Consider the following 16,407-nt stretch of genomic DNA (forward strand, 5'->3'; position numbering starts at 1 on the left):
TATGAAAAATCCAAAAGTCTAATATCATCATTTGGTCATTTGGATAGAAGAGGTAGTAATCACACCTTTTAGGTAAGTAATAGTAACAATGTAGCAAAAAAAGTAAAATCACTGAAATGTACCCTAAGAATCATAAGTAAAAAAAATATTCTATGCAGAATTGTAATATTACATATTAATTATACTATATAATTTCAAGAATAGTTCTTCATTTTCAAACATTTTAGGAATGTATAGTTCCTTCTTATGTCAACTTACCAGTCACCAGTAAACCCACAAGACAGTAGACCAGCCCTTTCATTCTTAAACCTAAAATAATGCACACATCACCAAAATTAACCATCCACCAGTATGATGACAACACATACACAGACATTTTGGAGACAAACATGCTGATTTTTTTTTTCTTTTTTGTCTTATCTTATATTTAATATTCTAAAAGATTAAATGCTAGATTTTGAAAAAAAAAATATGAAATGTGATCATTCAGAAAAAAAAATCACAGTTTAAGAAACGAGACATATTCAAAACATATTCAGGGAAACAGGCAGAACTCCAGTGGTAATAAACTGAGAGCATGACCTCCACCCCAAAATCATTTTAGTGAATTTCAGTTACAAGAAGCAGAGTAGTGATTCCTCGTACAACTTCATGGAGAAGGGAAAAGTGAGAAAACACCAGAAACACATGTATCATAAATACATTTATTCCTTATGCTACAAGTGTTGTTGGACTTTTGACCTCTTCAGACTTTTTTGTATCACTAATGGACTGACAAATCTGACTTTTTTTTCTGGCATGATGCCTTCATCAGAGCATCAAGTTTTAGAAATACTGCAACCACATTTTAGGATTGTGATAAAGTATCAAATTTGCCTATATTTACCATTCAAAGATTTTTTATACATTTTTTGCAGGTAATTAATCCTTCAGCCAACTTAAAAATTGTTGTTAAAAGTATAGTTATAATATTTGAAAATAAATCTTACCTGAACCAGAAAGCCAGGAATCTGGATGAATGGCATCTGGACTGATGCCCTTTTATTCATCTCGGTGATGGCGAGGGAGCCAATCAGGGAGAAGGTGTCACGCTGCCTTCATGGATGCCAAGTGACCAACTGACTAATCACGTGGCAAAATTTTCTCTTTGCATGTGTTCATCTATCACTTGTCAGGTGAAAGGAAATACCAACTTGTCAGGCCCTTGTTTAAGGCTTGATGGCAGCTGCATTTTTGATATTATCCAGGAGAATAGGAGATGTTTCTCATCCCGTGAAGAATGGATTCAAATTATGTGTTAGGTTCTAACCTGACAGTGATGTTTCATTGAATGCATATTAAATATGTAATACACTTCACTTAGGTTCAGACCACTCAGAAGTTTGACTTAAATTAAACTAATTGGCTTACATAATAGATGTTTATCATAGGTGTGTAATGAATATGAACACCAGGTGATTTTATTGAACCCTGTGCGGGGTTCGATTTTTCCAAATATTTAACATTTAAGTAAGTGTAAAATTTCAATCTAGTCTGAAGGCTAAATTAGAAAAATCTGGAGAAAAAGTGAGTCACGACCTGTCTCTATTGTCCAACGACCACACATACAAATTAAAACAAATAAAATAAAACGTGAGTTACAGTGGAGCAGTACTTATAAATCCAATGAATCACTATCTGACAGCTGCAAATTGCAGTTTGTGATAACACTGCATATGTTCAGGGTGGTGAATGGTCATATCTAAGGTCACACCCCTATAACCACTTGAAACACAAAGACACTCCCATCAAATACTGAGGGACACATGTTCTTAATGTCAAAATGAAATGATAAAATATCAATCAAAAAAAGCTGAGAAATGGTAGAGAATCAATCAATCAACACGTCTTTTAACAGCACAATGCAAACAGCAGAAATAATTGTGTGAGGATTGTTTGAATTCTGGGGAGTGAAAACAAGTGAAGTGATTCACTGATTTCGAGTGAATATATCCTCCTTTCCGCTCACATGCAGCAAGTCAAAACAGCATGAGATGTTCAGGATTTTTGCTGAGTGTAAACCATCCTTTGATAACGAGAGGCACACTCAGCCAATTTTTGAGAACGGGAATTGTTTTTACCGAAAGATCTGAAAGTTTTGGGAAAAAAACTGAAAGGTTTTGGTAAACATGTCAGTCTGTGACAGTCCATGATAAAATACTTCACCGGTGGTTTATTTCACCAGTGGCCAAAGACTTTAAGATTGACCTTGGGAAGTTGTAGCAATAGTTTTGCACATTGCACACGCCAGCAGATATCACGAAAGGTCAAAATCACTTTATGTTTATCTTATCCCTCCCTACACACATACACACACACACACACACAAACACACACACACACACACGCCATCATTTCCCCTCACCTCTTCCACCCCCACTTCCAAGCATTTCATACCCACTGACTCACTCCCCTCGCCCATATAAGCTGTTTGCAGATCCACTCATGACACATGTTGGAGAGAAATCTGCCATTTCAAAATTCAGTTCCCACCACACCACTGTACAGCTATGACTTCAACTGGAGGCCTCAGGGGATTTTGGATAGTTGCACTGCTGACTCTTCATGGTGCAAATCTAGGAGGTAATTTCTTCCTGATTCAGTGAGCATTTATATTCAATATACTGTTCCAATTCCAATTGCAATGCTGTTAAACTCTGTCTTGTTTTATGTTTGATTTCCACAGATACCCAAAGAAACTCTCTCAATGAGCCGGACGTCCCTTTCCCGCCCGCCTGTCCCACGGCTCTAAACCTCGCTGCCATTTGCCATCAGGGTGAGGGTCGACCCAGATACCCGGCCAGCTTCTTCCCAGGCTCCGGTGCCAGTCACTTCCGCCGTCGTGGAAACGCCATCAACCGTCTGGAGTCGTGGTACAGTTTGTGCTGCGGTGGACAAGTGGCACAGCAGAGCCACCAGATCCTCTGCTGCGCCCAGCAAGCTGTGAGTCACTCATTGTGTTTGTGTGTGTTTTGGGGGAGAAGTGGAGTCCTAAATGCAAAGACAATAACAGACTGACACAACTGTGACTGTGACAATAGACAGACAAGGTACCATTATGTTGCACATGTTGAGGGGAGATCCCTATTATTATTTATTATTTATTAATAATAAAATTAATCTTTAAGGTGAAGAAACTGTTCTGTCTAGATACATGAGTGTTTGGATAAAGTTTAATAGTATGCCAATACATAATCCACATATCCAAGTACACTGTATATTCCACTATAGATAATATTATAATCTCAGCACAAAGCACAAATACACATAGTGCTAGTATACACAGTGACATAGTTTTAAATTATTTTGTTATCTTTTGGCATTTAGTTTTTCTGTCCTCTCCATAAAATCACAAATCAAATGTATAATTTTTCCTCATGTACAAACAATATAATTTTTTAACAAATTTTATTGCCAAAAAACAAACAAAAAATATTCTCTGTTATCATTAGGTTAAGAAGGTGATTCAAGTCAGATTCGATTCAAGAACATTGTTTAGTGAATAAACAAATATAAGGATTTTAACATAACTATGATCACATTTAACAGAAGTTGTAATACAAAAACTGGTTGAATTTATGGCTTCATAGATAATTCGTGGCAAATAGGAAAAACCTGGTGCCTCAGATATTAAAGAAAAAAGATATAAGAGGAAATCCTGTGGTTTTTTTCCCACACAGAAAGACAAAGTAGTTTGCTATATTCATTAAGAAGTGAATATATTAAACCGAGTGAACAAAGGGTGAAATGTGCTTTTCTCCAGCTGAGGTTTAAACACAACTTTGTGACTTTTTCTTGCAGTGGAAACAAGCTCTGTCTCAGTTCTGTGTGGAAGAATACGCCACTATGACTGTACCATATGAGTGCTGTGAGAACAGAGGAGACGCACGGTGGAAGTGCTTCGACAGCGAGCTGCCAAACCCCAACTACAACCCAACACCAGGCTACACTGCACCACAAGTCCCTGCGGAGCTGGGATTCACCTTCAACGCAAATGCTTGCTAAAGGTGAAAATAGATGTCAGTGTAACATGAAAATACAGATGGTGTAAAACAAAAATGAACAAAGCAGTTTAGTAAATGTATCTGTCGGTGAGTAAATAAAGAGATGAATCTAATGTGTTCAGAAGAATTTGAACAAGAAGAGAAAATAAAAATTCATCAGTCATATATGGAAGATAATGCTGAGCTATTGCTTTGTATTTTTTCTGCAGTCTTTGTCTCAGATGCTCAGAGGAGGACAAGACATGCCGGTTTGGTTTCTGCTGTGTAAGAACAATAAATGCACAGTACAGTTTTTATTTTGTCAGCTCTATATTTTAACCCAGCTTTGTCACAACAACAGAAAAACCATTAAAAATTGGTAGTATTGTTTGTTACCACAATAAAGCCTAAAATGAAGATATACAAGTTCTCATGTGCTTTTTTTCTTCTGAACAATAGTGGACTTGACATAAATTTGGAGAGACACCATCTTGGCAGCTTCAGGAAAAGACAAAACTGTTGAGTTTTGAAACAAGTTATGAGATTTTTCCCATCCCTGCACTCATGTAATAAAAAAAAGAGTCCACCATGGGTCACTGTTGCGTGTGGTAGTTATGTGTGTGACATTAACAGATCAATAATCAATAAGAAAAGTTTAACTGACCTGCCTCCTGAATGGCAATGTGTGGTAAAAGTCACGAATAAAAACTTTGAAACATCTCAACACTGTTTGACTGATGTTTGAGTAATGGTCACATGTTTTGCTAAATATTTCTTTTTTCAGTCAAACTTTTTGTTCGAGCAGTCAAAATAAACATTTTACTGTATGAAAAGACATAAGTTTGAGATGAGTGTCAAGAGGTTGCATTTAAACACGTATTGTTCTGCAGTGGTGGAATGTAACCAAGCTAAGTATAATTTGTGTAATATAATTATTTGTTTTTTACATGAGTGCTTCCACACTTCATACATTTACTTAGCATTTAACTCCAATGTATTTACTTAACAGGTTCTAATTATTTTTTAAGTTTGAGATTTTAAATACATAACCTATGATAAACTTGATGAACTCTGCCCATATAAATCAACATCATGGAGTCAGTCTGTGATTACATCCTACTTGCCAAATACCCTGAAAAACTGTGTCACTGTACCATGGAGAATTGGCACAGTTCTAATCAATATTTGGGGGTCTCACCAAATATTGATTTAATTTAGTTTTTTTCTCTTTACTTCAATTTTCATGGCATCATTTTTGAAAGCATCCACTTTTTACTTTAAGTACCTACAACTTTTGCACAGCACTTTATATTTTATTGTTGAACCACACCATCAATGTCATTTCAAATGTGAAATAATCTTTACAAATGAATGTGATTATTTTCTTTTGTTTATGTTTTATTATGTTATAATATTTTAAATGTAATAAACAAATGATATATTTTTTACATATGTTTATGTATGATATGTTTTTATTTTGGGGTGGTGAACACAATAAAGTTCTTAGTTGTCCATTTTTGGGTGTTGATTTGAAAAAGTTGTTTTATTGTGATATTTTTTATTCTGAAAGAATATTTTACCGGAAGTGCTGTGCTTGCTCCTGCTAGCTTAGCAGAGCACAAAACTGCTGCTTCCGCACTGCTTCCTTGTTTATTAGTTTAAGGAAAAATAGTGCCTTTAAAAAAGAAAAGGTTCGCGTTTTCTTACACAGGATTCTGCGAGAACTCCTCCTCAAGATTTTCGAGTGAGTTTACTGTTTGTTCATGTTGTTTTCGGTCAGTTATTAGTGTGACTGGCTTGGTTTATGTTCAAAAGTTAAAGTTCGCAGCTAGTTCACTCGCCTCTATTTCGTTAAATGTCGCAATCCAGACATCCCAGTAGCTTTTACGGTAGCCTGTTACAACATGTACTGGTCTTACAATTCAGTACCACGTCCCTTAGTTACATTATTCAACACACGGTTTATATCAAGATCAGCTCCTCCATCAGCAGAGTAAGCCAACGTGGCTGATGTCAATATTTGTGGCATGAAGTCATCAGGAGTGTGTTTTTTTGTTAATGAGCAACTTTCTGTCTTCACAGGTCCCCACCTACTCTCTCTGAAAGTGCTCTTCCCGAGGAAGCTGACAAGGAGAGACTCAAGGTCTGAGCTTCACCACAAACAAGTCTGAATTCTGTTACTGCTCTGAATGGCCACAGCTGCAGAGGAGCCTCCGGGGCTGCAGGGCCACACTGGCAGTAAGTACTGTGTTATTATACACCACCTACTATTTGAAGGGATGGATCAATTTTTTTTCAATCAAAAGTTGGTTTTTATTTGCTGCTTTTCCTTGCGTTGAATTATAGTAAACTGAATAACGTTTGACTATTGCTCAAAACAAGAAATATGAAGGTTTTACTTTCAGCTGTGGACAACTGTGATGGGCATTTCTCACTATTTTCTGATTTTGTTTTTCAAACCATTCCATCAGTTGATCAATGGAGAAGACAGTCAGCCAAAAAGAAAATAATCAGTAGCTATAATCCTAAATAAAATACTTAGAAATTAGCTCCACCTCAACCAGCTACAATAGTAAAATGCTTTACACATTAATGTAATAATAATTTAATGTTAAAACACAGGGAACATTTTTCTGGATTGAGTACTTTTACTTCATACCACATGCTTACTATACTACATTATACGTACATGCTTTTACTTTACTAACACTTTCAATGCTGGAGTTTTACTTTTAATGGAGTATTTTTACCATCTCAACTTATTTCTCCTGTGGATGTGGTCAGTTTTTGTTAAACTTCAAGAGAAGTCTGACTGAACTTTAGGATAATTTTGGAAGATGTGGTTTACATAAATTTGGAGGACTCCTAACAATCAGATTAAAAACTAACTGTGTTCCTATGCATTTTCCTATTTTCACATAATCGAAATACCGTAAATTGTAGGGTCAGTTGGATTATTTTTTATGTAGAGACTGTTAACATTGAACCTACTGTATCTAAAAAGTTTTACATTCAATATTTTTGTTTGGATATAGAATCAGTATCTGATCTGTTCCTTTTAAGGTGAATTATTTTTAAGGCTCTAGCGATTTAGCACTACGCATTCATAAAATGGGACTCATCCCATAATCTGTGGTCAAAATCAAAGGAGCTAAAGAGAATATATTTTGACTTTATGTCCCGTCGAGCTCCAAACATGCCAAATCCCACACTTCCCATAATTAAACCAATAACATATATTTTTAGACAAGATGAAGAAAATGCCTGCTCTACAGTTAAATAGTCTTATTATTTAATATGGGGTAATAAAATAAAATTTACTGCTTTCTTATTTTAATAGTTATAGCATACTTATCTAATTCCTCCCATTGCACGCAAAGACCTGCAGAGTCAGTACTGGAGGAAACTGTCTTCTCTCAGAGGTAATGAATGAGGTGCGTCTGCATGCTTGTGTCAGAGCTCAGTGACACTCTCTGTTTACAGCATGAGGGAATTATGTAACCTGTGTTGTTTGATATTAATGCATACAGTATAAGAATTGCATTTTTTGATGAACATATTTCCTTTCCCCCCTGTGTATTTCTTGTATAACTTGTATGTTTTCTCTCTTTTTCACTCCAGATTCAACTGGGACTCGGAAAAATGCTTCCCCAGAGGTAATAAATGACTGATTCGTTGTGGAGGAAATGCATTGCACACATTGCATTCATCTTAAACAGTTGGAAATTTACCAATATTTAGCTGACACATCCTCTTTTGCTTCCTCTTTCAAACATATTGCTGCAAACTTGCAATGAATTATTTTCCACTTGTAATTCTCCTTTCTGCCATGTTTCTACTGACAGGGTCCAAGCACTAGCATGTCTCCGGCCATGAAAAAAACTATTGGCCATCGCGGAATTGATCCCACTGGAGAGACCACGTACAAGAAGGTGGGAGTTCAGCTCATCGTTGACTGACACAGATTTACATTCACTCACTTTGAGTGACAGTTATTTTCATTGTCTGTTGTTCTGCCAATTATTTTCTCGATTAATCGATTTATCTATAAAATGTCAGACAATAGTGAAAAATATCCATCATGATCAGCCAGAGGTGACATCTTCATATGTCTTGTTTTTTTCTCTGACCAACAGTCCCAACGATATTCACTTTGTAAAGTTGTTGCAGATCTACCCTCAACGTCAATGTTCAAAATATGGAAAAACTTTTTTATTTTTTACAATTTATTCTGTTTTTTGTCAGTCTTGTCTTATTGTGGGGATTACTTATGACTGGTTAACTTTTAGTTTAGTGCTTGTTCTGTTTTGTTTACAAGCCATTGTCTGTTGATTTAAAACATGCTCACAGACTTGAAGTATGTAATTCATGTTGAAGTGCAGCGCAATTCAGATTACACTTGAGGTCTTTAAAATGTGTCACTGTCAACATACACTCTCCAAAAGTTGCCACTGTGACTTGCTACCTGTAATCATTTGTCATTTGATACATGTTAGTTTTCTCTTTGTTCCAGACGACCTCGTCAGCCCTGAAAGGTGCTATCCAGTTAGGCATCACACACACGGTGGGCAGTTTAAGCCAAAAACCTGAGAGAGACGTGCTGCTGCAGGATTTTGAAGTGGTGGAAAGCATCTTCTTCCCCAAGTGAGTCTTTGAGATTATGATCATATATCAAATATGATATGCTGAAAGGATGTGCAAAGGCACGCTTTAATTCTTGTATCAGGATGTTGAGTGTGTCCTACATTAATACTCCTATACTTAATCTGTTATCCTGTTACTCTTCTGTCTTTTAGTGAGGGCAGCAACCTGACTCCAGCACACCACTATGGAGATTTCAGGTTCAAGACTTACGCCCCTATTGCCTTCCGCTACTTCAGGGAGATGTTTGGCATCCGGCCTGATGACTACATGGTATTCTTGTTTACTCAGCATCTCAGAAATGTGGAAAAAGCAAGCAGAACAGTAAAACTCTGAAGAAAGGGACAGAGCTGTGAACTGTAAGAATAAAGGAGTGATTGAGGAAGTGGAAAAAGTGAAACTAGTGAAGTGTTGACATGCTAGAGGTGGAGCTGCTCACGATGTGAGGACACAGCTAACCGTTGATTTTCCTGTAATAAACACTTAAAGTCTGTCTTGTAGTCTGGTTTAGATGTCACATGTCTTAACACTGTGCTCTGGTCTGGTTACAGTATTCTCTGTGTAATGGGCCGCTGATTGAGCTGTCAAACTCTGGGGCCAGTGGATCTCTTTTCTACCTCTCAAGTGATGACGAGTACATCATTAAGACAGTGCAGCACAAAGAGGCAGAATTTCTGCAGAAACTGCTTCCAGGATACTTTATGGTAAGATCTAATGAGAGGCTACAGGTGCAAGATGGTATCTGTGGGATAAATGTGCACGTGTAAAACTATGGACGGGCTCCTAATCATTATCCTCTTGTCCATTTATCCATCAAATGCAAAATCTTAGATACCACTGATGCTCTTACAAACTTAGAAAGTAGAGCGTCTGCAGCTGAAATGCTTGATTAGTGGATTAATGGATTCGTTTATCAACTGAAAATGAATCTGCAATTATTATGATAATAGATTGAAAGTTTCAGTCGTCTTCCAAGCCACGATGTCAAACAATTACTCATTCTAGCTTCTCAAATCACAGGATTTGATGCATTTCGTTGTCATATATGAAAGTAAACAAAATACCTTTTGGTTTATACTGAAGGTCGGGCAAAATAAGCAATTTGACCATATCACCTTGGGCTCTAGGAATTTAAAATAAATATACATAAATCAAGAAAATAACTAATGAATAAATTTTGTTGGCCATTTTTGAATTAACACTCTCAAGCCAACGATGGCGCTACATTATAACCTATATATTACCTAATGTTTAACAAGTTGATGTCGAAATAAGCCGACATATTTGTTACTGACGGCATCATTTGTATGGGACATGTTTACTTATGGCTTGGACTGTCTACTTATTTATTCCTTTCATTCATCATTTATTTATCCTTGTTTATTACTGTCTGTAATATTTTACCTTCCTTCTCTTTCTTTCTCTAGAACCTGAACCAGAACAAGCGAACCTTATTACCAAAGTTCTATGGACTGTACTGTGTCCAGGCAGGAGGTAAAAACATCCGTATTGTTGTCATGAACAATCTGCTCCCGAGTGCTGTACGAATGCACCTCAAGTATGATCTAAAGGGCTCCACCTATAAGCGACGGGCATCAGCTAAAGAGAGGGAAAAGGCTGTGCCCACATACAAGGACCTGGATTTTTTTCAGGACATGCCTGAGGGGCTGTTACTGGAGGGGGACAAGTACAGTGGTGTTTGCAAGACGATCCACAGAGACTGTCTGGTGAGAGCAATAGAAAAATGCTTTTCTAAACATGAAGCTACAAGCATGATACTGTCGAATCCATTTTAGATTAAAAAAAAAACCCAGTCTACTAATTAAAAATATCCACTCTTTTTCAGTTCAAGTTAATCCATGAGTCAATCTCCGGTCTTACAGTATTTCTGCTGCTTGATTTCCATACAGCTCTTGCAGAGTTTCAAGATTATGGACTACAGCCTTCTGATGGGAATCCACAATGTAGATCAGGCCTGTCGAGAGCAGGTAAGCGAAGAGGCTGTAGCAGGCGCCATGGACCAGAGGAGGCCACAAGGCCAGAAGTCCCTGTATAGCACTGCTATAGAGGCCATCCAGGCAGAGGCAGGGAGCATGCGATCACTGGACACGGAGGACAAGTGAGTGACAGGGTGTCTGTGGCCATAGAACAGTCATGTGCTTGCTTTTAACAATTTCTCTCACCGCAGCAAAGTGTTTACTGAAAGGAATGACAGAGCACAAGGTGATATTTCTTGTTTTATTTCACAGAACCGGAGGAATACCCGCACGAAACGCAAAAGGCGAGAGGCTGCTGGTGTACATTGGTATCATTGACATTCTGCAGTCCTATAGGTAAACAGTACTTACATGTTGTGTATCTACATACTACTGTTTTTGTCAGTGTCACTTTTACAGTGCCTACATAACCAAAACAGTAAAAACAGCATGATAGCAGTTCAGCAGCCACTTCAGTCCTTCATCTGTGTCTACACGGGATGCATTCAGACACAATATTGAGTGTAGGTTACCCACGTTTTGGCATCTATTCAACCATGCGCCCGGTGCAGCCACTGGTTTTTCCACCGTTAAAATAGGAAAAGCGATATGCACACGCCCAAAATGCATGTGCGCCCCGCATTTTTTGACCGTGCACTTTGGACTGCTGTTGTTAATAGTGGCTGCAGTGTACACCTGCATGAATATGATTCAATGTTGGTAGTCAGATGATGAACGAGCTAGTGATTGTGAAGCAGCGCAAATGCAACTTTAGTGCTCTGCCCGAACTAACAGCAAGCAGGAATGATCAAGTTTGAAGTGGATGTCAGTTTAATGTTTCTGCTTTCATTGTGTTATGTGAACATGTTTGATCATGTAACTTCCGTAAGTAATGTACTCTTCATGTGTGAATTTTCAGATTAGTAAAGAAGCTTGAACACTCATGGAAAGCTCTGGTTCATGATGGGGTAATGTACAGCTAATAGCTTCACTTATGTGTTTTACATTATAAAATACAAATATTAACTTGTAGTTCTTCATTTTTTTCAGGATACTGTATCAGTACACAGACCAAGTTTTTATGCAGAACGATTTCAGAAGTTCATGTGCAGTACAGTCTTCAGGAAGATCTCATGTACGTATAAACTGTATCCGTGGATGAGAATGAACACATAATGTCAGTCTCACTTCCTGGGCTCTTAAGTAGTACTTTTTCTCTCTTTTATCTAGTGAAGACCTCCCCATCCAAGAAGCGCCGTCCAATGGCCCATGGTCCTTTGAGAAAAGCAGCTGGCTCTGGGCCTCTTCTGTCGACCCAAACCAGCAGCAACAGCCAGCAGCTATTGCTCCAACGTCAAGTCAGCTCTGAGACCAGGGAAGACACTGAAGGAGACAACGGTAAGAACAGGGAAAAGGAGAATAGGGAGGGTTCGACTGTGGTATGGGAAAGAAATTATACGTACTGACAACCACAGAGATTTAGTCTAGCAGCATGTATAGGCATGTGAAGTGCCTCTTCCACAACATAGTATTGACAGTATTTCCAACCGTTTCACATAGTTATGCAGTCAGGTCGTCCTGACCTCCTCCCAAAGACCTTACCACCCGGCAACGCTGTTGGCAACGCTGCTGAAACTGCCGTCTCCTCTTCCACCCTGGGAAACCCTGGATTAACTCCCACAACTCAGCCTGTGATTCACGCTCAGGATGCCCTCAGGTCAGTGGGGGTGGATTTAAACAACACCTCGAGCAAAGACCAGGAGCACAGCACCCCCAAGAGGTAAGAGGGTAGATCACACATGAAGATCAGAATTTTAATGACAAGTCCTCTGCAATATATGGATTTAAAAAATTGTTGGATTCATTCAGATTCTACTGAATTTTCTTACAATATGCCGGTGTTACCAGACATGAGAATATACTGTCTAATAACAGACCTAAAACGACACTGCCAGGTCTAAGTGGGAACAGGGTTAGGTGCTTATTGAGATCTATTTATCTATCTACTGTCTATCTATATCATTTAAAAATCTAGGCATACTTTACTAAAATGCAGTCAAATACATCAGACCTCTGAGAAATACTTTGTAATACTCTTGAATTGTGTTATATTATACAAAGAGGTGTTTCTAATATTTTGTATAACATTTTGAGGTACTTTAATCATCTGGCAACACGTATTTAATGCAATTAAACTATTCAAGTGATTAGCACAAATTTTTAAGGACAATTTCCACATGGCACCAAAAATACTACGAAGACGTCTAAATCTAAATGAAAAAACAACTCATCGTGGTTAACAAGGAGCCAGTATTTCAACCTTCTAACACCACGCCTCAGGCAGACTTTCTTTTCAGGCTGTGTGCACGCTCCTATTGGCTGGAGTTAACCGGAACCATCTATAATCTAAGTTGAACTATTTTCCTGGTAAACCTGTTGTAGGTGGTACACAGATAGAGTGAAGGATGCCTGAGATTATAAGATAAAGGCAAAAATGTCTCTTAACCATTTCTTAACAAAATGTATATTCAATTGACCCAGCGTATCACACTGAATACAAGTTCAATTCCATTCCTCCTTTTTTTGTTTTCAGAGCCCTGTTTGGGACTCTTGAAGAAAGTATCGGTGCTGAAGATGTAATCTCACTCAGTGACATAGTTCCAAGCGCAAGCAAATGTTCTGTAAGTTGATTTTTCTCAAATTTCTCAGGTTTTTCTGTGACACATCTGACTTACACTGGGTGGTTCTCTAACCAGCTTCATTGCTTATGCTTTACAGGTGTAGATGGTGGAAAGAGAACAGGACTCAAATGAACCTGAAACAAACTTGGAGGATGATATCAACATGGATGAAATGTTACAACCCCTTTGCTGTGATTTGAGGTACCAGAATTGGAAAAGTTTATCAGTGAGATAAAGTGGGATAGTAAATGTTTTTTTTTTTGTTTTTTTTTTGTTATTATTTTTCCACTTGGATTTCCAAATCTCAACATGGCATGGGCATGTTACTGGATGGCTGTGTTCTGACACTAGTAAGTGCAGGTACATTAATGCTCTGGGTATTGAACACTATTATTCATCTCATATGAATGCTTGTATGCACAACCAAAGATTGTTCTTGGCACTGATGTGCTCAATTAAGCCAGTGTTCGGTGTAGGATGTAACATGAGGACTTTGCCTTATGTAAGAACAAAACTTCCCCATTCAAATTTTTCATTAAGAATTCATTGTTTAGTTTTTGGAAATAATTCCTCTTTTGTGTTCACCACTTGCCGGAGCACATCCTCGTGTGTACTTGGCTCTATATTATCTGGATTGGGAACACAGTTTTGAATAAAATGGTTTATTTTTTAAAGAAATGACTGTAGTCCCACATGTAGTCTTCAGTTTTTTAAGTTTACTCTAAATACAAATCATGCTGGAAAGAGAGGTGATCCTCAGCTTGCAGTTTCTATTTAACCAGCCGTTCTAATGGACCTGTACTTCCATATAGACTGTGAATCCTAACCGTCACCTTTTTTTGTGTTTGGGTCAAAGGGTTATTTTAAAACGATTTGTTGTGTTTTTTTAATACTTATACACTGGACGATCTGATATCAGGGTCAGGTTTAGTGTGTAGACCAATAGACTTATGACCAAATGTGACCAATGGACTGATCATCTAAGTACCACAGCAAACAGTGACCTGGGGCCTGTCTCATTAAATACTGAGTTAGTTGGCTGAGTTATGTTTGGAGTGAACCTATTCTTTTCAGAGCTCGCGTTCGAGTGGTTGTCATAGTAACTAATGCCACTGACCAAACCTACAAGGAGCAGTTTATAGGTGAAATATAATAATATAGGAACCTAAGTGCCAAAGAGCACAGTGTGACTTCATTACAAACTGGTACAATCACTTTGTTTTCCATTATAATTTATAGTATTGTAAATAGTATTAATAGTAAAAGTTTACAGTATAACTGGCGTCCCACCTCGGCAACAAATTCACAAAACAGAGCATAGCTAGTTAGCGGCAGTACTCAATGAAATAAATGTTAATGAAAGTTTGTTTTATTTCAAATTTTAATTTTTCTTTGGTCCAGTGCAGTCTTATGTACATATTTACTGCTCATCGCTGCAGCCCTAGAGAACACTGGGTGACTTTGTTCATATAAAGATACAACCCTGTCATATACACTCTGTTGCCTGTTTATTAGGTACACCAAAACTAATGCAGTTTCATGCAACAGTCCTGCAATAAATCCTACCTTCATAAAGGTTATAATGTTCAGTTTTTGTTGAAACCATTTTATAGGTGGTGATTCAACTGTATGATGCGGTTTGTGGTGCTGTTGTATTATGTTATCCTGGCTGATGTCTATTATTTTTGTCTACCCCATTTATATAAATTAGTTTAGACTAAATAACATAACATCTATTTGTATTTAGACTGCAGTAGTTTTAGCTAGGTGTACCTAATAAACTAACAACTGAGTGTATACAATAAGGAGACACGGTGTCGTTGATGCATAACACATGAAATTAGGCCGCACTAATATCCGATTGCAGAGCTGCACCAGAAGCTGTTTCAGACCTGCACACACGCTAATGTGCATCATGTGCAGGCTAAGAAAGTAACTGTAATTCAGACACAGGCCACCTTAAAGCCAATGAGTGCTAGAACTATTTTTTGTTATTGCTGTGTGTGTGCGTGTGTGTGTGCATGCGTGCGTGGTGCGTGCGTGCATGCGTGTGTGTGTACGCGCTGTGTTAGTTATATTTTACACCTTGTAAATGTCACAAAATGTAAATGAGAGCAGATATTGTAGGACACAGTATAAAGATAGATATAAAGATATAAAGACTTGAGCATTTTGTTTGTTCTCTTTCCTCCTAGTTACTGTGGAGAATGGAGTAGGTCGTCCTAAGATGATTTTTCTTTTGTTCAAAAAACTAGGGTGGGATGTGCAGTCCAAAAGAAAATTAGAAATGTAGATTGGTAAGACTTTTAACATTGCTGTTGAATATTTCAGCTATAAACTTGGGTGATACCACATTTTTGTATTGACACTTTTCCACTTTGCTATAAGTTGCTGCTAAAAGTAAAAAAAAAAGTTACGCATAAAGTAAATATAGTATGGATTACAGCAATTTTAGTGATCTGTTACTTTCCACTCCAGTAGAAAGCCTATATATTCTCACATTGATTTATTTTTAGCATTTGATTGTGACGTATTCCTATTCCTACTTTTTGTATTCATTTAGAATTTCCTAAACATTACGCACTAATTCGTGATATTAATTATAATGTTGATTTAACCTTTGTTGCTGCCTTTTACCCACAGGCATAAGCATTTTCAATCCATTTCTTATCATATTCACTGTTGACGATTTTTTTGTTGTTGCATGTGATTGGCTTGTAATTAAAAACTGTGCACTGTGTGTCATGTGCACAAGCTCATAGCTGTACCGGTAAGCCCATGGCTAACGGAACCAGTTGAGTGAATGTTGTGAGATGAGTTATCCAGACTCGCCAGTGTTGAGTGTAGTGACTGACAACTTAAAGAGAGATTTTTGAGACAGGCCCCAGCTATGGTACAGTTGTTTTTTTTTTACCAGGAAAATATGGTGATGGCTACCTGACATGTGAACATAAGTGAGACAAAACTAAAACTGTAGAAATAGAATTGGTGGTTCGTTACAAGTTGGTTTGAGCACTCAAAATGCAGTGTTTTAATTTGATGTGATGGTTAGGTAACTTTAAATTGAACTTACCATATGTATGCGTG

The 16,407-nt window shown here is 37.6% G+C and overlaps 2 protein-coding genes across 4 annotated transcripts; both read left to right on the forward strand.

Annotated features, from left to right (window-relative positions):
- Window positions 1-2,486: 2,486 nt before the first annotated feature.
- Window positions 2,487-4,746, forward strand: LOC111223408 (extracellular matrix protein 1-like). Its single transcript, XM_022747534.1, has 3 exons — window positions 2,487-2,622; window positions 2,726-2,982; window positions 3,841-4,746. Exons 1-3 carry the CDS (start codon window positions 2,550-2,552, stop codon window positions 4,042-4,044), a joined length of 534 nt encoding a protein of 177 aa, XP_022603255.1. The 5' UTR covers window positions 2,487-2,549; the 3' UTR covers window positions 4,045-4,746.
- An 889-nt stretch (window positions 4,747-5,635) lies between these two features.
- LOC111223078 (phosphatidylinositol 4-phosphate 5-kinase type-1 alpha-like) lies at window positions 5,636-14,898 on the forward strand. 3 transcript variants are annotated; one of them, XR_002665159.1, is made up of 17 exons: window positions 5,636-5,766; window positions 6,105-6,260; window positions 7,644-7,678; window positions 7,868-7,954; window positions 8,536-8,666; window positions 8,819-8,936; window positions 9,215-9,367; window positions 10,091-10,390; window positions 10,574-10,782; window positions 10,913-10,996; window positions 11,559-11,607; window positions 11,690-11,774; window positions 11,870-12,037; window positions 12,200-12,419; window positions 13,233-13,320; window positions 13,418-13,521; window positions 13,672-14,898. XR_002665159.1 is itself a non-coding variant. In XM_022747097.1 (16 exons), the coding sequence occupies exons 2-16, from the start codon at window positions 6,212-6,214 to the stop codon at window positions 13,421-13,423; spliced, it is 1,782 nt and encodes a 593-aa protein (XP_022602818.1). In that variant the 5' UTR covers window positions 5,636-5,766; window positions 6,105-6,211; the 3' UTR covers window positions 13,424-14,898. The 3 variants fall into 3 exon arrangements, 2 of the variants coding, with proteins under 2 accessions (XP_022602818.1, XP_022602819.1); XM_022747097.1 differs by having other exon boundaries at window positions 13,418-14,898; XM_022747098.1 differs by lacking the exon at window positions 5,636-5,766 and adding an exon at window positions 5,931-6,015 and having other exon boundaries at window positions 13,418-14,898.
- The last annotated feature ends 1,509 nt before the right edge of the window (window positions 14,899-16,407 follow it).

Source organism: Seriola dumerili, unplaced genomic scaffold, assembly GCF_002260705.1.
Source record: "Seriola dumerili isolate Sdu_G_001 unplaced genomic scaffold, Sdu_1.0 BDQW01000110.1, whole genome shotgun sequence".
Classification (NCBI taxonomy): Eukaryota; Metazoa; Chordata; class Actinopteri; order Carangiformes; family Carangidae; genus Seriola; species Seriola dumerili.

Excerpts from the sequence above, each read along its gene's own strand:
- LOC111223408 (XM_022747534.1), top strand. The coding sequence starts at position 2,550 with ATGACTTCAACTGGAGGCCTCAGGGGATTTTGGATAGTTGCACTGCTG. Across the intron at positions 2,623-2,725 it reads TCATGGTGCAAATCTAGGAG|ATACCCAAAGAAACTCTCTC; the intron begins GTAATTTCTTCC and ends TGATTTCCACAG. Across the intron at positions 2,983-3,840 it reads TCTGCTGCGCCCAGCAAGCT|TGGAAACAAGCTCTGTCTCA; the intron begins GTGAGTCACTCA and ends TTTTTCTTGCAG.
- LOC111223078 (XM_022747097.1), top strand. The coding sequence starts at position 6,212 with ATGGCCACAGCTGCAGAGGAGCCTCCGGGGCTGCAGGGCCACACTGGC. Across the intron at positions 10,997-11,558 it reads GACATTCTGCAGTCCTATAG|ATTAGTAAAGAAGCTTGAAC; the intron begins GTAAACAGTACT and ends GTGAATTTTCAG. Across the intron at positions 12,420-13,232 it reads GAGCACAGCACCCCCAAGAG|AGCCCTGTTTGGGACTCTTG; the intron begins GTAAGAGGGTAG and ends TTTTGTTTTCAG.